This window comes from Sander lucioperca, chromosome 18 (assembly GCF_008315115.2).
Source record: "Sander lucioperca isolate FBNREF2018 chromosome 18, SLUC_FBN_1.2, whole genome shotgun sequence".
Classification (NCBI taxonomy): domain Eukaryota; kingdom Metazoa; phylum Chordata; class Actinopteri; order Perciformes; family Percidae; genus Sander; species Sander lucioperca.
In genome coordinates, this window is record NC_050190.1 from 27158816 (window position 1) to 27184792 (window position 25977).

The window sequence follows — 25977 nt, forward strand, 5'->3', positions numbered from 1 at the left end:
TTCTTAAACCTAGTTTAGCACACTTCTTAAACCTTGTTTAGCACACTTCTTAAACCTTGTTTAGCACACTTCTTAAACCTAGTTTAGCACACTTCTTAAACCTTGTTTAGCACACTTCTTAAACCTAGTTTAGCACACTTCTTAAACCTTGTTTAGCACACTTCTTAAACCTAGTTTAGCACACTTCTTAAGCATAGCTTAGCACACTTCTTAAGCATAGCTTAGCACACTTCTTAAGCCTAGTTTTGCGCACATTTTTAACCTAGTTTAACACAAAGCCTAAAGTAAAATTGACATCAGGGGACATTAGAAATAAAGGAATTTCTGTAAAAACAGTTCAAATCTTTATTTTAAAAAGTAGGTAGCCTCAGGAACATGTTTTGTCTTTTCATAGCAGGTCTGTTTTAATATAGTGTCAAACTCGAGGCCCGTGGGCCAAATCTAGCCCTTTGCAAATTTTGGTCCGGCCCGCATATCAATTTAGGTTCACAATACATTTTGGCCCACTTAGGTTTTGTCACTTTTTCCAACGTTTTTGTCCCTTTCTTAGACAATTTTGTTGCTTCTTCTGGCGCTTTTGGCCATTTTTTCCCTTTTTCCTTTGATGGTTAAGTTACTTTTTCGGGTCTTTATGTTGATCAAACTGTAAATGAGAAGACTTTATAGGACATGCAATAACACAGTCAAAGATATTTGACTTTTCTATTAAATAAAAGCATGTGAATAAACTAAATGTGTCCGGCTCTTTATGTGATTCTTAATTTCCAGTGTGGCCCTTAGAGAGGTTGAGTTAGACACCCTTGTTTTAACATTTGACCATTTGCTTACCGGCGTTGTTGATGAGCAGATCCAGCCTGGACTCAGAGCGGAGGAAGTCTTCAGCGAAAGAGCGAACCGACTTCAGACTGGCCAGGTCCAGCTGCATGAAGATCACCTGGCTGTTCCCCGTCTCCTGAGCGCAACAACAACACACAGGTTAGAAAACACGATGAAACACTTACAGCAAATAGTGCGTTCCATTGGTACTCGGAAGTCAGATTTTCAAAGTCGGCACCATACAGTTATTATCACTCCTGTCTTATTTATGTCTCACTAAATCAGCCGTACACACAGTGTAGTCTGAAATCTGATTTATGACCCTGCAGCGGCTCCACGCAGAGCTTTCACCGTAGCTGACGTAAGTGGCCTGAAGTTTATACTTGGTTATACTTGCGTTGGTGTCTTTAAGAGAATAGCAGGGCCGGCATGTGTGTGTGTGTGTGTGTCTGTGTGTCTGTGTGTGTGTGTGTGTGTGTGTGTGTGTGTGTGTGTGTGTGTGTGTGTGTGTGTGTGTGTGTGCGCGTGTGTGTCTGTGTGTCTGTCTGTGTGTGTGTGTGTGTCTGTGTGCGCGTGTGTGTGTGTGTGTGTGTGTGTGTGTCTGTGTGTGTGTGTGTGTGTGTGTGTGTGTGTGTGTGTGTCTGTGCGCGTGTGTGTGTGTGTGTGTGCGCGTGTGTGTCTGTCTGTGTGTGTGTGTGTGTGTGTGTGTCTGTGTGTGTGTGTGTGTGTGTGTCTGTGTGTGTGTGTGTGTCTGTGCGCGTGTGTGTGTGTGTGTGTGTGTGTGTGTGTGTGTGTGTGTGTGTGTGTGTGTGTGTGTGTGCGCGTGTGTGTCTGTCTGTGTGTGTGTGTGTGTGTGTGTGTGTGTGCACGCGTGTCTGTCTGTGTGTGTGTGTGTGTGTGCGCGTGTGTGTCTGTGTGTGTGTGCGCGTGTGTGTCTGTCTGTGTGTGTGTGTGTGTGTGTGTGTGTGCGCGTGTCTGTGTGTGTGTGTCTCTGTGTGTGTATGTGTGTGTCTGTGTGTGTGTGTGTGTGTGTGTGTGTGTGCACGCGTGTCTGTCTGTGTGTGTGTGTGTGTGTGTGTGTGTGTGTGTGTGTGTGCGCGTGTGTGTCTGTGTGTGTGTGCGCGTGTGTGTCTGTCTGTGTGTGTGTGTGTGTGTGTGTGTGCGCGTGTCTGTGTGTGTGTGTCTCTGTGTGTGTATGTGTGTGTCTGTGTGTGTGTGTGTGTGTGTGTGCGTGCGTGGTAGAGCGAAAGTGACGTGATTATCTTCAGAGTGAGTAGTGACTCTAGAGTCATAGTGAGAGAAACAAAGGCTGTTTCTCAATCTCAAGAATGCAAAGAATGAACTTGTGTTCTTGGAAGAATGAACTTGTGAGTTCACAAGTACAGAAAACTCTGTTAACAGTTTGAGACGATGCCTTCTTCCTGTTATTGTGCAACATCCCCCAGCACAGAGGCCGCCTGCAGGGCTCCAAAATAAAAATATATATATATATATATATATATATATATATATATATATATATATAACCACTTTGTATTAAAACAATCTCTGGACAAGAACACCTCATAACGTTACAACTATTGCAGTAATATTAAATAATAAAACTTATTGAGCTTTCATTTTGTTGTTTATGGTTTAGCTCAAACACCCCTAACTTATTCAAAAGAGTGGGACGTGATCCCTACTATTATTAGTGTATTGATTTTAGTCAGTTTAAATTAAAACGTGGAGACACCGACCCTACGCCGTAGCCTGACGTCACCACTCGAAAAATGCAACTACACGCCGTTCGGCCGTGTCTTGGTAGCGTTGCATTTTCCCCCCCGACTTATTTCCTGGTTCTCCTTCTCCATCAACAACATGACATCAAGGAGAGGGTTAACTTCTCCTGATACACACACACACACACACACACACACACACACAGGGGAGACACTTTGTTTCTCTCACTATGACTCTAGAGTCGCTACTCACTCTGAAGATAATCACCATCACTCTCTCACTCTCTCTCTACAGGCGCTGACACACCAGCTGATAATCGGCCGTCTGACCATCTGGCGAGGTCGGTGACTCGAGTCTGGTCGGTGTGTTCGTGCCGTCGTCCGTTGGAGGAGCCGTCGGCCTTCATTTTGGCCGACCTGACTTGGGTCGGAGGGCGGGCAGTCATACTCAATGACCAATCTGATTGGTGAGAGCTAACCCGGAAATGACAAGCGGGATGAGCGTGACTAGAGTCTCTCAAAATCTGAGGAAAATCTTTTAAACTGACCTTTGTTGATCTGAAATGAAGACAGATTCAACAGCTGCACGGCCTATTTCTCTCTTAAAATGTTTTCAGAAACACGTTTCGTTGAACTATTTGTTTATCCTGTATATGAGATCGTATTCTGAACGAGCCGCCATTATGGTCGCTAGACCCATGTGACGCGTTCATCCAATCAGCTGCCGGTTTTCATTTTTTGGGTGACAATACAGATTAGCGCCGCCTGCTGTGATGGAGACGTATTACGTCTCGGGAGTGCGCAGAACGTACACTCAAGTCGGCGTTGCTTTGGTGTGTTCTGAGGCACTTTATTGACCAACTTGGGGAGGCAGTCAGTCCGACTGCCTTTTCTGTGGAAAGTCGGCCGTCGGGTTGGTGTGTCAGAGCCTTACCACACACACACACACACACACACACACACACACACACACACACACACACACACACAACAATGTAAGTTAATGGGGCAATTGTGCAGCATGTATTTACCTTCACAAAAGTTCTGTTTTTGCTGCTCACAGACTCCGATTATTATGCTAAGTGTCTGACAACATTATGGAACAAACAGAAGAAAAAACAATCTTGAAGGTATTTCGTTCTGTAGTGGAAAATCACATATCTGATTATTAACATATCTGATTGTTGACTTGTTTTTAGCTGCGTGAACTCTTTACTCCTGTCATGATGTTTCCTGCTAATACTTTCCTACTTTTACTTGAATGCAGGTCATTTACTTGTAACAGTGTAATATTGCTACTTTTACCCAAGTAAAAAATACTTCTTCAACTATTGACATGTAGTTACATGTACAAGTTCTGGAGAAAAAAAGTAATATTTTCTGATTATCCACGATAAACTTGAGTAATTAAAGTCTAAACAAAGATTTAATTTGTGACCTCTACAGGCAGGAGGGTTTTGTCTTTACCTGGATGATTTCCTGGGCGGCGGCTTCGGCTCGCTGTCTGTCCCTGCAGGCCAGGATCACCCTCGCCCCCCTCCTGGCCAAATCCATCGCCGTGGTCTTACCGATGCCGGTGTTTGCTCCTGGAGAGGGAGGACAGAGTAACAGAGAGGACAGTTTTATCAGCCTTTAAAGTGCCCATATTATGAAAAAATCACTTTTTCTGTGATTTGGGGTGTTCTTTTGTGTCTCTGGTGCTTCCACACACATACAAACTTTGAAAAAAATCCATCCATGGTGTTTAGAGTGAGATACGGTTTCTGAATGTGTCCTGCCTTCAGTCTCTGGGTGAGCTGGTCAAAATCGGCACGGCTTGTGACGTCACAAGCCGAAACGAGCAGGCTAACCGCAACCATTAGCTCGTAGCGTTAGCATGCTAACGCTAATGCTAACGCTAGCATGCTACCTCGTCCTCAATAGCAAAGCACTGCTACAACACACACAAGTTCACCATAATCTCCAAAAGAACTACTTCCATGTGCGCCCTCATTTAGAAGTCTCCCAGCTAATCCTGCCTTGTAACTGACCGAAGTTGTAGAAACAGCCTTTCTTTTACTGTCTATGGAGCTAGCTAGCTGACATGATCTACGTCTGAGCTACTGAGCATGTGCGAGTGCAATCAAAGATAGTACAGAAGAAGAAGAAGAAAAGAGGTCTCACTCTGTAGCTAAAACAGAGACCAGCTGAAAAGAGGATCTGCAGCAGTGAGAGAGAGCGGTGCAGTACAACAACAATATGGTGTTTTCTGAACATTAAACCATGTAAACCTATTCTGGTACAACCTTAAAATACAATATGAACCTGAAAATGAGCATAATATGGCTGCTTTAACAGATGGAAATGTCTGTCTACTAGTTTGGTTCAGCCAGAAATGTCTCAACAAGTACACTGTAAATTCTAACATTCAAATTAATAAGAAATAGTAAGTGGGGTTGACTTAGTTTTGACCAATCTGCTGAGAACACTCACTTTATTTGAGGTGTACAGAGGTATAGAGCGAAAATGCAAACCAACTAAGTAATTTTAAGATCAGGTCACTCACAAAACACGAGTACAACAATTGGGCATGCACAGAAGCCTGTTTGCCTCTTTATGCGCATAAATAAGTAGTAGAAAACGTGACGGTTTTCCTTACACTACCAGTTCTACTTTACTTGTGCTCATTTAAAATACAATCAATCAATACTTGTCTTTATTGTTATTACATTAAAGTCTTAATTTAGCTGTAGCCTGCTTTTCCCAGTGTTTAGTTTGAGTTAACGTTGTTTTAGACTGAATCTAGCTGTCAGCTAGCGGTTAGCCGAATTAGCTGTTAGCTAAACTAACGTTAGCTTCCCGGTTATTAGGTATTGCTTACTAAGAACAATTAAGCTGCACTAATTTACCATTACTAAGTTCATTGAACTTAGTTTTTTCAAGGCAATGAGTTTACGTACATTTTTTAAGTAAAGTCAACTTGTCAAAATTTACAGTGTATTGGATGGATCTCCAAGAGAATTTAAACTAAACTCTTTCAGCACTTTTCGTAAGCCGGCCCCTGAAGCTATACTGCTGCTTCGGGTGACGTTAACGTCACAGACTCTAAAGAAAATGAGCCAGATGAGGCTGATGCTATACTTGATAACGTTAAAAAAAACAACTATGGGGTTGTAGCTCTGGGACGTTGCGTGTATGAAGCTGGAAGGAAAAAAAACACAGTATACTCACTACAAAAGACTAAAATACACCACCACCATCCTACTTCGGTTTAGGGAACACCGTTATGTAAAAGATTAATTGACTTATGTCCATATTTTAAGATACATTAATCTACTACTGTGCAGGAAAGGGACATGTTGAGAACAGTATGTGTGACAAACCAATCAAAGTCCACTTTCTAGCTTTTCTTAAGGTTATTTTTCACACAAAAACAAAGTTGTTTTGGCTCTCAAAGAAGCAGTAATTGTTGGAACATTTCCATCTGACGTTACGTTATCTAAAGTGCCTGATGGCTGTAAATGGTCTGGAGTCCAGTTAGTGACACTCCACCCAAAACACGTCTATTTAGTATCACACAGTGACTTCCTTTCAGGCTAAAAGCAGAAAGAACATGCTCATAAACAGACTGTTCTTATTTAGACGTATACATTCATTACTTGACCGTGGAAACAACAGCTGACGGTGCATTTATCAGCTGTGTTTGAGCTTTCGACAGAATCACAGGATCTTCCTCGTGAACTTTGTGAACGTGAGGTTGTGTTAACCATCCTGTTGTTGTCCTTGATATTTGACCCACAAATATGGGTTTCTTTTTAACCAAATTACCCAAAACGTTAAGTACAATTGCAAGTACTTGATCACTACTTTCATTGAATTTGGGGTATTCAATTTTATATAATTTGGACAAATTTAAATGGATTTAAAACATGACTAAACTTTGAGATACACATCTGTGATTAGCCATCAACATACTGTACGTTCCTCTAATATTAGTCAAAATAATTCATCATTTCAAAATTAGGTATAATTTTATAATAATAATAATATATATATATATATAGTATAATTAAATGTATTGACCATGTATTCCAAAAATAAGTGTAAAACTAGTGGTAATAAGTTAGTGTTAGTGAAAAATAGCATCAAAAACGTCAAAAAAAGTTCTTAAAAAAAGCGACAAAAACGTCAGAAAATGTATCAAAAATATAAAAAAAATAATAATTTTGACCCAGAAGGACAACAAGTGCAAGTGGTCAACTCGGAAGACAACACAAGGGTTAATACACAGATATTTCTGAGAGTGTACAGTTCACACATGGAATGATGCTGCTTAAGGTCAAATAATAGATATAGAATAATAAAGTCCAACATTTGGACTCGACTCAGGGCTCCTCTAAGGGTGTTTTCACACATACCTCATTTGGTCCGGACTTTCTGACTTTTCAGTTTGATCCGAACCACAATTACAGGTGTGAAACCTCCCCCGGATAAAGGTCAGTTTAAAAGATTTTCGTCAGATTTTGAGAGACTGCAGTCAGTAGGGGAGAGCAGCAGTCAGTAGGAGAGAGCAGCAGTCAGTAGGAGAGAGCAGCAGTCAGTAGGAGAGAGCAGCAGTCAGTAGGGGAGAGCAGCAGTCAGTAGGGGAGAGCAGCAGTCAGTAGGAGAGAGCAGCAGTCAGTAGGAGAGAGCAGCAGTCAGTAGGAGAGAGCAGCAGTCAGTAGGAGAGAGCAGCAGTCAGTAGGAGAGAGCAGCAGTCAGTAGGAGAGAGCAGCAGTCAGTAGAGGAGAGCAGCAGTCAGTAGGAGAGAGCAGCAGTCAGTAGGAGAGAGCAGCAGTCAGTAGGAGAGAGCAGCAGTCAGTAGAGGAGAGCAGCAGTCAGTAGGGGAGAGCAGCAGTCAGTAGGAGAGAGCAGCAGTCAGTAGGAGAGAGCAGCAGTCAGTAGGAGAGAGCAGCAGTCGGTAGGAGAGAGCAGCAGTCAGTAGGAGAGAGCAGCAGTCAGTAGGAGAGAGCAGCAGTCAGTAGGAAAAACTCTGACCCAGAGAGAGGATACGAGAGGACGGGGAAGCCCGTCAACAAACCAATCAATTATAAGTATCTGGAGACGCAGCTCATATATGTGATGACGGCAGGACGTAGTTTTGTCACGTAGAGATCTTTAGTGCGCTTGCATAACTGCAGTGTGAAACCAAAACTTAGCGGACTAACTTTCATGTGTGAAAACGCCCTAAAAGACAGAGTCACGTCACACAGAATAAGTGTCCTCTGATTGTTTAAATGTCTCCTGACTGTGTAGAAACACGTCTTTCCACATATAAAGTGAGGTTTTCCCCTCCATCAGTTCAGTTTCAGCTGTTTTGTGCATATTTGTAATAGTTCTAAAATTTCTAAAAGTGTAATCATCTGCTCTGCAGAAAGTGAACTCACCGGTGACGATGGCGGTTTTCCCGTGTAACTTTACAGCACTTTTACATCTGGGCAGCTTGAGAAAAGTCACGTGGAGAAGAAAATAGCCTCCGACTAGCAGAGCAGCAAACAGCAGCAGCTCCAGTATCATCCTGACTGCAGACACACAAACATTAACACACTTAGTGAAGGAAGCGTGTGAAGTGATCAGATCCTACCCCCGGCTGAGTGGTTCCTCCGCGGAGGCACTTTGATCCACCCAGAAACCCCCGGCTGGGACAGAGAGAGGACGGGGGTGAGGGGGAGACTGTAGGCTGTGTAACTAACAGGGGGGACAGACACAGAGACACAGGCTGCAACACGCGTTCACGGCACGAAACAAGCCTGTAAGCAGAAGCTGTGTGTCTGTGTTTATGAGGGAAACCGAGCAAGAGAGTGTGTGTGTGTGTGTGTGTGTGTGTGTGGACTCTAGCTTATGCAACAGTTTTATCAGCAGCTCCGCACCCTTTCTCCCCTTTGGCCGACCTCTTTCTTCTCTGAACTGTTTCTGCGATCAGGTTTCCTTCAGATTCTTGCACCAAAACTCTTCCACTTTACAGGAGAAAAAAAAGCTAAAGCCTTCCTCCGTCTTTCCACTGTTTATCAGACCTGAAGACAGAAACACAGACAGTTATTTTATGTGTTGAAAGTTTTCTGAAATGTTCTGTTTAGATATGCAAATGAGGCGTTATCTAACACTAACTTTTGGTGAATTTAGGAGACATCTACAGACATAAACAGACAAAGTGTAGTCAAATACAGTCTTGTAAAAGGTACTTGAAAGCAATACTTGAGTAAAAGTAGTTGGTAATCTACAGACTTTAATTGGCATACTACAATCAAGTATGTTACCAGAAACAGACTTTGGTAGAAGATAAAGTCACCTATTAACATATTACTTGAGTAAGCTAAAAGGAGCTACTCTGAAAAGTTTTCAGCCAACGACTCTGCAGCACAGTGGAGAGGCCTTCAAGACATCACCAGCTATAGACCCTTTGCAAAAACGTGACCACGACCACGTGACGACGCAACGCGTTCTCACACTCATCTCGTAAAATATAGACGCTTGGTCAGGTGCCTTTGTCGTTCTTATTGACGCTAAAAGTCTCCTTTAGCGCTATAAGTAAATGCACTTGGTCGGGACTATTGCCGTCCCTTTAGCGCTATAAGTAAACGTGCTTGGTCGGGACTATTGCCGTCCCTTTTGACGCCGTTATGTTTAGGAAAAGGTCGTGGGTGGGCGTACGGTTCTGTGACACGCGGGAGGAAAGAAAAAAGCGACTATAGCCAGCGTGACCAGCAGGACGTGAACCCCTCTCTCCTGGTGAAAGTCCTGTTTGACCCATCCACCCCCCCAACCAACCTCCTTACATACTACTCTCTAAATCCTATCTAACCGCTGCTCTCCCCTGGTGCGTTACACTGAAAGACGCCTTTTTCGTTGCATCAGACGCTGACAGCCACTGTCCAAACGTCCTTATTTTACGAGTTCGGAGTGAAAACGGGTTGGACGACGCCATGACAGAGGACAGAATCAACGGAAGCACAAGCTAAACAGTATAGTAGATGCGCGGAAAGTTTCATTAGTTTAAAATAAATAACACTAAATAAACTGTAATAACAATACTATCTTATTCTTTATGGCTTCTTCTATTGAACAACAAGTTGTCGTGCCGTTATCAGTCGAGGTAGAGCATCTGGTAGGTGCTCACAAAGAGCAGTATTTGGAGAAGTTGGAGATAGCAGGGTTGGATACCGACCCTTAATTCGTTCTCTCTCCGTTTTCACGGACCTCATTAAATCACAGAGTCTGCCCGACTTCAGTCCACACGATCTGGACCACTATGTGGTAAACGGGGTACCCCCATATACTGGTGCTGGTCTGGACCACTATGTGGTAAACGGGGTACCTCCATATACTGGTGCTGGTCTGGACCACTATGTGGTAAACGGGGTACCTCCATATACTGGTGCTGATCTGGACCACTATGTGGTAAACAGGGTACCCCCATATACTGGTGCTGATCTGGACCACTATGTGGTAAACTGTATTCCATTACAGTTACAATTTAAATAGTTGGTTTTTAGAATACAGTTACATTGTTGAAATCAATGGATTACATGACGATACTTCTCAGTTTCACGAGTTTATATTGTTCTCTGAATAAATTAAGGCAACTTCATGCATTTCCCAGAAGCCCCAATATGAAAACGAAAGAATTACCTATTTGCGTGATCAGTCACAATGGAGTCGGAAACGGCACAACAGAGCCAGGGCAGGGATGCGTTTCTATCTTGGAAATTCAAACAGCATTTCACATTAAAGAAAGAGAAGGGAGAACGAAATATAACTGTGCAGTGCAACCTTATTTTTTTAGCCAAGGGTAGCCATTTGCTGTAGTTTTACTGGTCACCTTGCTATTTTAACGTTGACGTGCAACTTTACATTCTCCTACGTGCTGATGTACTATCCCCAGAGCCGTTGAAAGACTGACTAGCCCCGTTTGACATGCTAGCTAACGTTAGCTAAAATTAGCTCGTGGTAGTTTAGACTGCAGTTAGATTTTTATAGTATGCAGTTCGGGACTACAAATACAAAAATCGATGTTTATTGAAGTGTTTAAGTAACCAGCTTATTGGGAACGTTACTGTTTGTGTTAAAATTCTAAAAGGTGATTATAGTCCTCCTCGGTTACTTAGCGACAAGCTTATTTAGGATATGCCTGAAAGCGATTGTGTGGTTACTGTAGGAACTGGCATGAAAGGGGGAGGGGGGCACGCCACAAGCTGCTTTTTGGGAGGTAGACTAAACAAACGTGGTTACATTGACCCAAATTCTTAGACAAAACAACGTTCACCAGAAGATTTTTGTTGCTTTTTAATTTTAATTTTATAAATCCTACCTGTCATGTTAGCCTGAGGGATTGCATGAGTATTTTCTTTCTTTTTTTCTTTAAAGGACTACTAAATCAGTTAAATTAATTACATGGAATGTTAAAGGTATAGGACATCCTATCAAAAGGAAAAGAATACTCACAGCTCTCAAAAAAGAGAAAGTGGGAATACCCTTATTGCAAGAAACTCACCTTTCACCTGAATCTTCTAAAACTAAAATGTGGAAATTTAATAATCCGTTATTAGAAGATGAAATATTCTGTAAGAAAATGAGAGCGTGGATTGAAGACTTTAATATTTATAATTTATCATCTGAAATAGTCCCATGCATACTTTGGGATGCAGCAAAAGCTACTTTGAGAGGACACATTATATCCTACTCCTCTTATAAAAATAAAGAAAGAAAATACTCATGCAACCCCTCAGGCTAACATGACAGGTAGGATTTATAAAATTAAAATTAAAAAGCAACAAAAAAACAAAAAAAAACTACATTTAACACATATAAAACACACACTAACACACATATAGGCTAACCAAAAAATTCCATCTGCACCATCCCATTGCTGGGTGGTATCTTCTGGTGAACGTTGTTTTGTCTAAGAATTTGGGTCAATGTAACCACGTTTGTTTAGTCTACCTCCCAAAAAGCAGCTTGTGGCGTGCCCCCCTCCCCCTTTCATGCCAGTTCCTACAGTAACCACACAATCGCTTTCAGGCATATCCTAAATAAGCTTGTCGCTAAGTAACCGAGGAGGACTATAATCAACTTTTAGTCTTTTAACACAAACAGTAACGTTCCCAATAAGCTGGTTACTTAAACACTTCAATAAGCACCTTATGCCTCTTCGTTTGTTTTGTCTCTTCAAAGAAGAAATATAAACAAAGTGTGATGGTCATGGACATTTCAGTTACCTGTTTGTACATTTCTGTTGCCTTGTTTGTAAATTTTTGTATGTATATGTCTGTTGTGTATATTTCTGTTTAGTTATCTCCCTGTTTTTTTTCTGTAGGTTCTGTTCCCTGTCTTGTAAATGTATTTTGTGTATTGTGGTCTGTGTATATTTTGTTGTGTATTTTTTTGGTTTTGCATTTCCCTGTGTATGTTCTGCTTCCTGTTTTATTTTGATAGTCTGTTTTCTGTCTTGTCTTGTCTAGTTTTACTTCCTGTGTTTTCCCTCCTTTGTTGATTGTCCTGCCCCACCCTGATGTGTTTCACCTGCTGTATCACCTGTCCCTCATTTGTTCATTACCTCATGTATTTAACCTCTGTGTTCCCTTTGTCTCTTGTTAGACATGTCAGGAGCCTGAGACAGTGCATCATGTTTTGATTTCTTGTCGAAATTATGACCGACAAAGACTAGATCTACTCAGAGAATTGCGAGAAATTGGTTTGGATGAAGTATCTCTGAAGAGTATTTTAGAAGTAGGATCAAGTGGGAGGGAAAAACGTTGTTTGTTTAAATTTTTAATAGACACTGGACTGTATAACAGGATATAATGCACTGCGGTGCTAGTTCCATAGATGGCAGCAATGCAACTTTTTGGATGCCGGCTGCCGTAAAATCCCAAAGAAGAAGAAGAAGAAGAAGAAGTCTCTTGTTAGATCATTCTGTGTCCGTCTGTGTCCGTGCCCTGCCAACCTGCGTGTGTTAGTTTGTGAGTTTCTCTATCAGCTCTCGTCTGTTTGTTTGTTCCTGTTTTTTTGTATGCCTTTTGTCTTCATTTGTGGAATTGGTTTTGCCTGCCGGTACTCCCAGGACTCCCTTGGTTTATTTTTTGTGTTTCTCAAATAAATCCTTAACGCCAACTTTTTTCTGCCTGCCTGCCTCTCTCTGCGTTTGGGTCCTTTAATCCCCTACATGTAACACAAAGAAAATAAACAAAAATAAAGATCAAGGGCTTCATTAACATTCTTAACTAAATATGTAAGCTAACCATATCAGTGACCAAGCCTATATGACTAGAAACATATTGATCAGCGTGATTTCTTGTCATCAGCTTTGTATAATCCTTTTTCTTCCAGATCATTCATTGCTGCAGAGTTGGGAAGCTTGTTGGAGTCCCGTCATCATTAAAGACTTTTAGTTTAGCAGAAGCCAGAATGTGTGTTTTGATGTTCTGGGCTTTTAGCTGTACTCTAATAGGCTTGTAGAGGGATCTTTGTTGTCTCACCTTGAAGGTAAAATCGTGATCGAAGTAAATCCGTGTGTCTTTAACATTACTTCCTTCTTTGCCCAGGCAGCTTGCAAGACGCGTCTTTTAATACTGTTATTGAGGAAGGCCACAATAATCGGCCAAACAGAGTTTTTATGTTCATGATAAGTGCGATGGGCACGAATGACGTTCAATTCACCCGGCACTCCAAGTTCTTTTCCAATCAGCATCGATAAATGCCATGATGTCGCTCCCTTCACTCTTTTCGGCTACACTGTAAATGCACAAATTATTTGGTCTCGATTTATTCTCCAAGTAATCCATCTGTTCAGCAAGTCCATCAATTCGAGACTTCACCCATTTCGTAGTTTTCTGGTTGACGGCCTCAGCGTCATCCAAGTCGCTCACTCGAGTTTCCAGCTGATCAACGTGCGTTGTTGCCGCGTCCAGCTTTTGGTTCAAATCAGCTGTTTGTAGCATAATCGTTCTAATGTCGCATTCAGTCTCTTGACAAAAATCTTTCAGTTCATCTTTCAGATCTTTGAGCTTATTGCTTAAGGAATTTTTTAACTCAGTAAACAATTTGTGCATTTCACTTAAGTCAGCCATGCTGCTTGCGTCCCCAGCAATTTGTTTGTTTGCCGTTTTCTTCTTTGGCTAATACTTATAATCTCCTTATGCGTTCCGGAGTGGAGGGTCATAACTCTGTTTATCCTACATCTAAATAGGAAAATATGCCTGGCAGCAAAAACTAAGTACAAAATTACTTTTGGAGGGAGGTATAAGCGAGTTCAATCAAGCTGTTGCCATATCACCGGAACCGGAAGCACCACCTCCAAAATAATCAATTCTCGTTTTTTCCAGTATGTACATACATTACTACAGACAAATAAACTATCTATTGACGCAAACAGATGATTTTCGTTCCTTCTTGTTTACCTAAAAACTAGTATGTTATAAATTATTATTTTATATATATTTCTTTCGACATACTATACTATGTCTTTTTTTCAACATACTATACTGTCTTTATCAACATACTATACTATGACATTTTTTTCGACATACAATACTGTCTTTTTTTTCGACATACTATACTATGACTTTTTCGAAATACAATACTATGACTTTTTCCGACATACTATACAATGACATTTTTCGACAAACAATACTGTCTTTTTTTCGACATACTATACTATGACATTTTTTTCGACATACAATACTGTCTTTTTTCGACATACTATACTATGAATTTTGTCGAAATACTATACTATGACTTTTCTGACAAACAATACTGTCTTTTCGACATACTATACTATGTCTTTTTTTCGACATACAATACTGTCTTTTTTTCGACATACTATACTATGACATTTTTTTCGACATACAATACTGTCTTTTTTCGACATACTATACCCCCCCCCCCACCTGTCTGCTACATCCAGCCATGCCCTGCTGTACCACGCTTCATACTGCAACGCCCTGCAGTGCCCTGCTATGACATGAACTACTATGACTATTATTTCTTAATCACTGTTCCATTATATTCATTGTAACTATTATTTCCATTGTTCAGCACATCCCCAACCGGCATCGTCAGACAGCGCCTACCAAGAGCCTGGGTCTGGCCGAGGTTTCTTCCTAAAAGAAGTTTTTCTCATTACTGAGGTTTCTTCCCAAAAGGGAGTTTTTCCTTTCCACTGTCGCACTGAATGCTTGCTCTTGGGGGAACTACTTGAATTGTTGGGGCTTCATAAATTATAGAGTGTGAGCTAGACCTACTCTATCTGTAGTGTCTCGAGATAACTCTTGTTATGATTTGATACTATAAATAAAATTGAATTGAAATTGAATTGAATTGAATGTCTTTTGTCGAAATACTATACCATGACTTTTTTCGACATACTATACTATGACTTTTTGTCGACATACAATACTGTATTTCTTACAGTTCTTACACTATGACTTTTTTTCACTTTTTTCAACATACTATACAATGACTTTTTTTTTGACATAGTATACTATGACTTATTTTCGACATACAATACTGTCTTTTTTCGACATACTATACTGTATTTTTTTCGACATACTAGGACTTTTTTTTCACTTTTTTCAACATATGACTTTTTTTCGACATACTATACTACGACTTTTTTTCGACATACAATACTATGACTTTTTTTCAACATACAATACTATGACTTTTTTTCACTTTTTTCAACATACTATACTTTTTACGACATACTATACTGTCTTTTTTTCGACATACTATACTGTCTCTTTTTCAACATACTATACTATGACTTTTTTCACCTTTTTCGACATACTATACTATGAATTTTTTCGACATACACTACTGTCTTTTTTCGACATACTATACTATGACTTTTTCGAAATACAATACTATGACTTTTTTCGACATACTATACTATGACATTTTTTTCAACATACAATACTATGTCTTTTTTCGACATACTATACTATGACTTTTTTTTCACTTTTTTCAACATACTATACTGACTTTTTTTCAAAATACTATACTACGACTTTTTTTCGACAGACAATACTGTCTTTTTTCGACATACTATACTATGACTTTTCTGACAAACAATACTGTCTTTTTGACATACTATACTAGGATTTTTTTCACCTTTTTTTCGACATACTATACTATGAATTTTTTCGACATACTATACTATGACTTTTTCGAAATACAATACTATGACTTTTTTCAACATACTATACTATGACTTTTGTTCGACATACAATACTATGACTTTTTTCAACATACAATACTGTCTTTTTTTCGACATGCTATACTATGACTTTTTTCACCTTTTTCGACATAATATACTATGAATTTTTTTGACATACAATACTGTCTCATTCGACATACTATACTATGTCTCTTTTTTAGACATACTATACTATGACTTTTTTCAACATACTATACTATGACTTTTTTTTGACATACTATACTATGACTTTTTTCAACATACTATACAATGACTTTTTTTCGACATAGTATACTATGACTTTTTTTCGAAATACTATACTATGTCTTTTGTCGCCATACAATACTGTCTTTTTTCGTCATACATTACTGTATTTTTTTCGACCTACTATGACTTTTTTTTCACTTTTTTCAACATTATACTATGACTTTTTTTCGACATACTATACTATGACTTTTTTTCGACATACTATACTATGTCTTTTTTCAACCAACTATACTGTCTTTTTTTCAACATACTATACTATGACTTTTTTCAACCAACTATACTGTCTTTTTTTCAACATACTATACTATGACTTTTTTCAACCAACTATACTGTCTTTTTTTCGACATACTATACTATGTCTTTTTTCAACCAACTATACTGTCTTTTTTTCAACATACTATACTATGACTTTTTTTCGACATACAATATGGTTTCTTTTTTTCGACATACTATACTATGACTTTTTCGAAATACAATACTATGACTTTTTCCGACATACTATACAATGACATTTTTCGACAAACAATACTGTCTTTTTTTCGACATACTATACTATGACATTTTTTTCGACATACAATACTGTCTTTTTTCGACATACTATACTATGAATTTTGTCGACATACAATACTATGACTTTTGTCGAAATACTATACTATGACTTTTCTGACAAACAATACTGTCTTTTTGATATACTATACTATGAATTTTTTCGACATACTATACTATGACTTTTCTGACAAACAATACTGTCTTTTCGACATACTATACTATGTCTTTTTTTCGACATACAATACTGTCTTTTTTCGACATACTATACTATGACATTTTTCGACAAACAATACTGTCTTTTTTTCGACATACTATACTATGACATTTTTTTCGACATACAATACTGTCTTTTTTCGACATACTATACCCCCCCCCCCCCACCTGTCTGCTACATCCAGCCATGCCCTGCTGTACCACGCTTCATACTGCAACGCCCTGCAGTGCCCTGCTATGACATGAACTACTATGACTATTATTTCTTAATCACTGTTCCATTATATTCATTGTAACTATTATTTCCATTGTTCAGCACATCCCCAACCGGCATCGTCAGACAGCGCCTACCAAGAGCCTGGGTCTGGCCGAGGTTTCTTCCTAAAAGAAGTTTTTCTCATTACTGAGGTTTCTTCCTAAAAGGGAGTTTTTCCTTTCCACTGTTGCACTGAATGCTTGCTCTTGGGGGAACTACTTGAATTGTTGGGGCTTCATAAATTATAGAGTGTGGTCTAGACCTACTCTATCTGTAAAGTGTCTCGAGATAACTCTTGTTATGATTTGATACTATAAATAAAATTGAATTGAAATTGAATTGAATTGAATGTCTTTTGTCGAAATACTATACCATGACTTTTTGTCGACATACAATACTGTATTTCTTACAGTTCTTACACTATGACTTTTTTTCACTTTTTTCAACATACTATACTATGTCTTTTTTCAACATACTATACAATGACTTTTTTTTTGACATAGTATACTATGACTTATTTTCGACATACAATACTGTCTTTTTTCGACATACTATACTGTATTTTTTTCGACATACTAGGACTTTTTTTTCACTTTTTTCAACATATGACTTTTTTTCGACATACTATACTACGACTTTTTTTCGACATACAATACTACGACTTTTTTTCGACATACAATACTATGACTTTTTTTCGACATACTATACTGTCTCTTTTTCAACATACTATACTATGACGTTTTTCACCTTTTTCGACATACTGTACTATGAATTTTTTCAACATACAATACTGTCTCATTCGACATACTATACTATGACTTTTCTGACAAACAATACTGTCTTTTTGACTTACTATACTAGGACTTTTTTCACCTTTTTCGACATACTATACTATGAATTTTTTCGACATACACTACTGTCTTTTTTTTCGACATACTATACTATGACTTTTCTGACAAACAATACTGTCTTTTTGACATACTATACTAGGATTTTTTTCACCTTTTTTTCGACATACTATACTATGAATTTTTTCGACATACTATACTATGACTTTTTCGAAATACAATACTATGACTTTTTTCAACATACTATACTATGACTTTTTTTCGACATGCTATACTATGACTTTTTTCACCTTTTTCGACATAATATACTATGAATTTTTTTGACATACAATACTGTCTCATTCGACATACTATACTATGTCTCTTTTTTAGACATACTATACTATGACTTTTTTCAACATACTATACTATGACTTTTTTTCGACATACTATACTATGACTTTTTTCAACATATTATACTATGACTCTTTTTTCGACATACTATACTATCTCTTTTTTCGTCATGTCTTTTCACTTTTTTCAACATACTATTCTTTGTACGACATACAATACTGTCTTTTTCTGACAAACAATACTGTCTTTTTTCGACATACAATACTGTTTTTTCGACATACTATGACTTTTTTCAACATACTATCTTTTTTCAAAATACTATACTATGACTTTTTTTCAAAATACTATACTATGACTTTTTTCGACATACAATACTGTCTTTTTTCGACATACAATACTGTCTTTTTTCGACATACTATACTGTCTTATTTTCGACATACAATACTGTCTTTTGTCTAAATACCATACCATGACTTTTTTTTGACATACTATACTATGACTTTTTTCAACATACTATACAATGACTTTTTTTCAACAGAGTATACTATGTATTTTGTCGCCATACAATACTGTCTTTTTTTGACATACAATACTGTATTTTTTCGACATACTATGACTTTTTTTCACTTTTTTCAACATAGTATACTATGACTTTTTTTTCGACATACTATACTATGACTTTTTTTTCGACATACAATACTGTCTTTTTCAACATACTATACTATGACTTTTTCGACATAAAATACTATGACTTTTTTCGACATACTATACAATGACTTTTTTCGACATACAATACTGTCTTTTTTTCGATATACGATACTATGACTTTTTTCGACATACAATACTGTCTTTTTTTCGACATACGATACTCTCTTTTTTTCGACATACAATACTGTCTTTTTTTCGACATACTATACTATGACTTTTTTCAACATACTATACTATGACTTTTTTTCGACATACAATACTGTATTTTTTCGACATACTATGACTTTTTTTCACTTTTTTCAACATACTATACTTTTACGACATACTATAATATGTCTATTTTTCGACATACCATACAATGACTTTTTTCAACATACAATACTGTCTTTTTCAACATACTATACTATGAGTTTTTTTCGACATACTATACAATGACTTTTTTCGACATACAATACTGTCTTTTTTCGACCTACTATACTGTCTTTTTTCCACATACTATACTGTCTTTTTTCGACATAAAACTGTGTTTTTCCGACATACTATGACTTTTTTTTCACTTTTTTCAACATACTTTACTTTTTTCAACATACTATATTGTCTTTTTGTCTATACTATGACTTTTTTTCGACATACTATACTATGACTTTTGTCGACATACGATACTATGACTTTTTTTCAACATACATACTGTCTTTTTTAACATACAATACTGTCTTTTTTCGAAATACTATACTATGACTTTTTTTCAACATACTATACGATAACTTTTTTCGACATACAATACTATGACTTTTGTCGACATACTATACTATATCTTTTTTTTGACATACTATAGTATGTGATTTTTTCGACATACTATACAATCTTTTGTCGAGATACTATACTATGTCTTTTGTCGACATATAGTATGTCTTTTTTTCGACATACTATACTGTCTTCTGTCGACATACAATACTATGACTTTTGTTGACATACTATACTATGACTTTTTTTCGACATACAATACAATCTTTTGTCAACATACTATACTATGACTTTTGTTGACATACTATACTATGTCTTTTGTCGAAATACTATACTATGACTTTTTTTTGACATACTATACTATGACTTTTTTCAACATACTATACAATGACTTTTTTTCGACATAGTATACTATGACTTTTTTTCGAAATACTATACTATGTCTTTTTTCGTCATACATTACTGTATTTTTTTCGACCTACTATGACTTTTTTTTCACTTTTTTCAACATTATACTATGACTTTTTTTCGACATACTATACTATGTCTTTTTTCAACCAACTATACTGTCTTTTTTTCGACATACAATACTGTCTTTTTTTCAACATACTATACTATGACATTTTTCAACATACTATAGTAAGACTTTTTTTCAACATACTATACTATGACTTTTTTCAAAATACTATACTATGACTTTTTTCGACATACAATACTCTTTTTTCGACATACTATACTATTAGTTTTTTTCGACATACTATACTATGACTCTTTTTCGACATACAATACTGTCTTTTTTTCGACATACTATACAATGACTTTTTTCGACACACTATACTATGACTTTTGTTTCACTTTTGTCAACATACTATATTGTCTTTTTGTCTATACTATGACTTTTTTTCGACATACAATACAATCTTTTGTCAAAATACTATACTATGACTTTTTTTCGACATACAATACAATCTTTTGTCAAAATACTATACTATGACTTTTTTTCGACATATAATACCATGACTTTTATCAACATACTATACTATGACTTTTGTCGACATACTATACTATGACTTTTTTTCGACATAAAATACTATGACTTTTTTCGACATACAATACTGTCTTTTTTTCGACATACGATACTCTCTTTTTTTCGACATACAATACTGTCTTTTTTTCGACATACTATACTATGACTTTTTTCAACATACTATACTATGACTTTTTTTCGACATACAATACTGTATTTTTTCGACATACTATGACTTTTTTTCACTTTTTTCAACATACTATACTTTTACGACATACTATAATATGTCTATTTTTCGACATACCATACAATGACTTTTTTCAACATACAATACTGTCTTTTTCAACATACTATACTATGAGTTTTTTTCGACATACTATACAATGACTTTTTTCGACATACAATACTGTCTTTTTTCGACCTACTATACTGTCTTTTTTCCACATACTATACTGTCTTTTTTCGACATAAAACTGTGTTTTTCCGACATACTATGACTTTTTTTTCACTTTTTTCAACATACTTTACTTTTTTCAACATACTATATTGTCTTTTTGTCTATACTATGACTTTTTTTCGACATACTATACTATGACTTTTGTCGACATACGATACTATGACTTTTTTTCAACATACATACTGTCTTTTTTAACATACAATACTGTCTTTTTTCGAAATACTATACTATGACTTTTTTTCAACATACTATACGATAACTTTTTTCGACATACAATACTATGACTTTTGTCGACATACTATACTATATCTTTTTTTTGACATACTATAGTATGTGATTTTTTCGACATACTATACAATCTTTTGTCGAGATACTATACTATGTCTTTTGTCGACATATAGTATGTCTTTTTTTCGACATACTATACTGTCTTCTGTCGACATACAATACTATGACTTTTGTTGACATACTATACTATGTCTTTTGTCAAAATACTATACTATGACTTTTTTCGACATACTATACTGTCTTTTTCGACATACTATACTGTCTTTTGTCGAAATACTATACTATGACTTTTTTTTGACATACTATACTATGACTTTTTTCAACATACTATACAATGACTTTTTTTCGACATAGTATACTATGACTTTTTTTCGAAATACTATACTATGTCTTTTTTCGTCATACATTACTGTATTTTTTTCGACCTACTATGACTTTTTTTTCACTTTTTTCAACATTATACTATGACTTTTTTTCGACATACTATACTATGACTTTTTTTCGACATACTATACTATGTCTTTTTTCAACCAACTATACTGTCTTTTTTTCGACATACAATACTGTCTTTTTTTCAACATACTATACTATGACTTTTTTTCGACATACAATATGGTTTCTTTTTTTCAACATACTATACTATGACATTTTTCAACATACTATAGTAAGACTTTTTTTCAACATACTATACTATGACTTTTTTCAAAATACTATACTATGACTTTTTTCGACATACAATACTCTTTTTTCGACATACTATACTATTAGTTTTTTTCGACATACTATACTATGACTCTTTTTCGACATACAATACTGTCTTTTTTTCGACATACTATACAATGACTTTTTTCGACACACTATACTATGACTTTTGTTTCACTTTTGTCAACATACTATATTGTCTTTTTGTCTATACTATGACTTTTTTTCGACATACAATACAATCTTTTGTCAAAATACTATACTATGACTTTTTTTCGACATACAATACAATCTTTTGTCAAAATACTATACTATGACTTTTTTTCGACATATAATACCATGACTTTTATCAACATACTATACTATGACTTTTGTCGACATACTATACTATGACTTTTTTTCGACATACAATACTATGACTTTTTTCGACATACTATACTTTCTTTTTTTAACATACAATACTGTCTTTTTTTGAAATACTATACTATTTTGTATGACTTTTTTCTTGGTTTTAATCTAGTCAGAGGTGATTTTGCACAAAGTATTTTACTGTCATTGTATGGGGCATTGACCTCAGGGTCTCCGGTGTGCAGACATCTGATTGTATTGATAGAATTGTTTTGTTCAAATAGACCGATTTTAGTTCTCCTTCATCCACAGTCTCCTGTAATAAAACACAACATAATAACAGCATTAAAGCACCACTATGTAACCTTTCCCACACTTTCCATGTCTGTCTGTTTAATCAAAATGCATCCATAACTCAACATGCTGCTCACATACAAGGTTTTTATTACATAGACTAATAACATGTGTGTGTAACATGCAGCAGTAAGGTTCTTGTAAGACGATTTTAATATTGCAATGTTTGTGACTTGTTTATGTTTAGATTTTATTGTTCTACACATTTGACCCATGAGCCAGCACTAGTCTGACTCATTATGTTGTGTTTTATTACAGGAGACTGTGGATAAAGGAGAACTAAAATTGGTGTGGGTGGAGAAAGATGTGTCATCCTAAAATGCTTGAGATATGAACAATATAGGTTACTTTTAACGAGACTTCTGTTGTCATTAGCAGCTAAGAAACAGGACAGAGAGGGAACTTTGGCTTAACCTTCTCCAATTGTGGAAACCCAAAAAGCTGTCTTTAACCAGCCTTAGGTGTTTCACCATGCAGCGCTTGGGCGGGGGTGCTAAGTAGCAGTTATTGTTATGCCCAATTAAAAGTACTGGACCATGACAAGTGAGAACCGTCCGGGGAGGTTGCACTGGACAGCAAACAGGTGGTGCTCATCGCTTCTCGGCCTTTTGGCTAAGATCAAGTGTAATATCGGTTCTCATCAGTTTAATATCTGATATGTCCTCTATCAGGGGACAATGTATTAAATGGATTTTTACAACATGTTACATGTTTGTAAATAATTTACATGTAGACGGTTCATTGAAGTTTGTGGCAATTGTTAGAGAGAATTAATAGACTGAAAGTAATAGGTGCTTTCATGTAAATGTCAAAACAATTAGCAGGACACCGCAGGGAATCGAACCCCATCCCAGTAAACCAGGAGTACCATTACCGGTGCCTTTTGCTTTTTTTGACGCAACATGGAAGGTAAATCAAAACCTGCAATAGCAACAGCCAGAACGCAGGCAGCAGCTGGAGAGATAACACAAACACACAGGACACTTTAATATCTAAAGGAAAACACTGTATGTGTGAGGGCACCAGACAGGCCCGATATGTTTTGACAGACATGTATATGTAATATGTTTTTACCTCAGAACTGCCAGCAGAAGGCGGGGGAGGGAGGACGGCTGGCTCCGTCAACTCCTGCACTCCAGGTGGCGAGGGACTGGCAGCTCCAGGACGTGGCGCGGGAGCTGGTGTCTCTGCCGTCCTCTCCATGGCTGCTGGAAGTTGCAGGGGCTGGTCCTGGTCCGGCGTGGCCTCCAGCAGCTCCTCATCTGTAGGCTTGTCCACAGCAGAGACACCAGCCCCCTTCTGTGCTGCTGCTGCTGCTGAGGGGGGAGGAGGTGGATGCTGCAGGAGCGAGAGAGGGGCCTGTACGTCTGAGGCTTTAAAAGAAATAAAATGTTTCAGTAACACGAATGAATGAGATTGTTGTGTTAATCTTAAAATGTATAGACAGTACATTGCATATACTATATATTCTTTGCAAAAACAAATTCAGGCCCACATTCAGCCAAGCTGCATACAAAAACTACTACTACTACTACTACTACTGAAGCTGAAAAGTGGGGATGAAACAAACTGGTGATAATAGATTACAGAGGTTGAGTGAGTGATGCAGACAGCAGACAGATTACACAGGTCTCTAAAGGATGAAGAAGAAAATGTTACTCTACACATACAATGATTAGGGATGTTATGATTGATTGGCCAGCATGTCGGTTAGTGATATGAATGACACCACATAACCCGTTTTTGATTTAACACAAACCTACCTGTCGTTTCCTCTCCTCCTCTGATTATGGAAACAGTTTTAAGCAAAATAAATACAACGGTTAACAATGAATTCAAGCTTCATCGTCATAAACAATTTGCCAAATTGTAAAATATTACTTGACTGTTTACTTACACTTCTCCAAGTCAACTGCTGCCTTGACCAGCTCTTCATCCGAGGGCTCCTCGGTGGAAGTGGAGGGAAGAGCTGGTCTGAAGGGCCGGAAGGAAGAGGCTGTAATCACACAGAACAGAACATTATAAAGTGATCACAGGGAATACAATAGTATAAACATTTAACTTTGTATTTTGGACTTGCCTGGAAATGCAGGCTTAGGCACAATCTTTTTTAATTTTGCCTGTATTTCCACCGCAGACAGAGAACGCCGCCCAGAGACAAAGGCCACAAGCGCAGAACCAAGAGGTCTATAACAAAAACACACAACAACATTATAATGAGACAACATTACAAACACATCCAGGTACATCAAACAGACAGCTTTACATTTACTGTGAGGCACTCCTGGCTCTCTGGCTCTCGGCCGAGACAGAGGCTTGGCTGCTGCTGCTGGTGCTGGTGCTGCTGGTGGTGGTGGTGCTGCTGGTGGTGGTGGTGCTGCTGGTGGTGGTGGTGCTGCTGGTGGTGGTGGTGCTGGTGCTGCCCTGGCTCTCTGTCTGTCTCTGTTCCGGACATATTGGACGGCGTTCTCCATCTGCGTGCCAGGAGCTGGCACCTTCCTCCGGAGGTAGTTGATAAATCTGCACAAATCAGACAATTTTTCACATAAAATCTTCACACCGGTGCTCAGTACAGCAGCTATATTTATAATGGAATTAATAATGTTTTAACAACTTACCGGATCTTTTTGGAGTCCTCAGACTCGTACAGGCTCTGCAGAGTCTCAAATTTAAAGTCCCCGAAGCCAACAAGTGCCTGTCCCTCCTGCCCGGGCTGGAGGGACTTCACCCGCGCCTCCTCCAACGCCCAGTGGAACCTGACTGCCTCCGCAAAGTCAGGGTACACTGAGGAGTAGCGGGTGAAGGCGTCCTGTCAATTCACCAAGGGAGGTTAAAATTGTCATCAGATCATCCCTCTTTTAATTGTTTTGTATGAGTCAGACTGAAGTACTGCTGCCGAAGCCTTCAGCAGAAGGGTCCCATTACGTAAATAAATGAACATTAGCAGAATACTGCAGTAGATATTTCAACATAAAAAGAAATAAATAGAAAATGAAAATTATTAAGAGGTACTTACAGTAAAGATGATGTCTAAATCTATAACACAGGATAACACAGTTAGCACACACTCATCCCTAATTCGCTAACTGTACTTAATACTGTACTGTCTGTACTGTCAACAACACTGTTGCTAACA

At 37.6% G+C, this 25977-nt stretch overlaps 1 protein-coding gene and 1 non-coding gene across 8 annotated transcripts in view; one reads left to right on the top strand and one right to left on the bottom strand.

Moving 5' to 3' along the window:
- LOC116053573 (dehydrogenase/reductase SDR family member 13-like) overlaps positions 1-25977 on the bottom strand; it is a 65964-nt gene that overhangs the window by 2608 nt on the left and 37379 nt on the right. For 6 of the 7 annotated variants that reach the window (XM_035994414.1, XM_035994410.1, XM_035994415.1 and 3 more), the window contains exon 4: positions 829-952. In XM_035994414.1, the coding sequence (XP_035850307.1) occupies positions 829-952 (124 nt within the window). Of the gene's footprint in view, positions 1-828; positions 953-4004; positions 4124-7942; positions 8188-25977 lie in introns of those variants that run through there. The other variant, XM_031304655.2, reaches the window with a different exon arrangement.
- Positions 23434-23620, top strand: LOC116053597. The gene has a single exon (XR_004105884.1). It is a non-coding gene; the product is annotated as a U2 spliceosomal RNA (small nuclear RNA).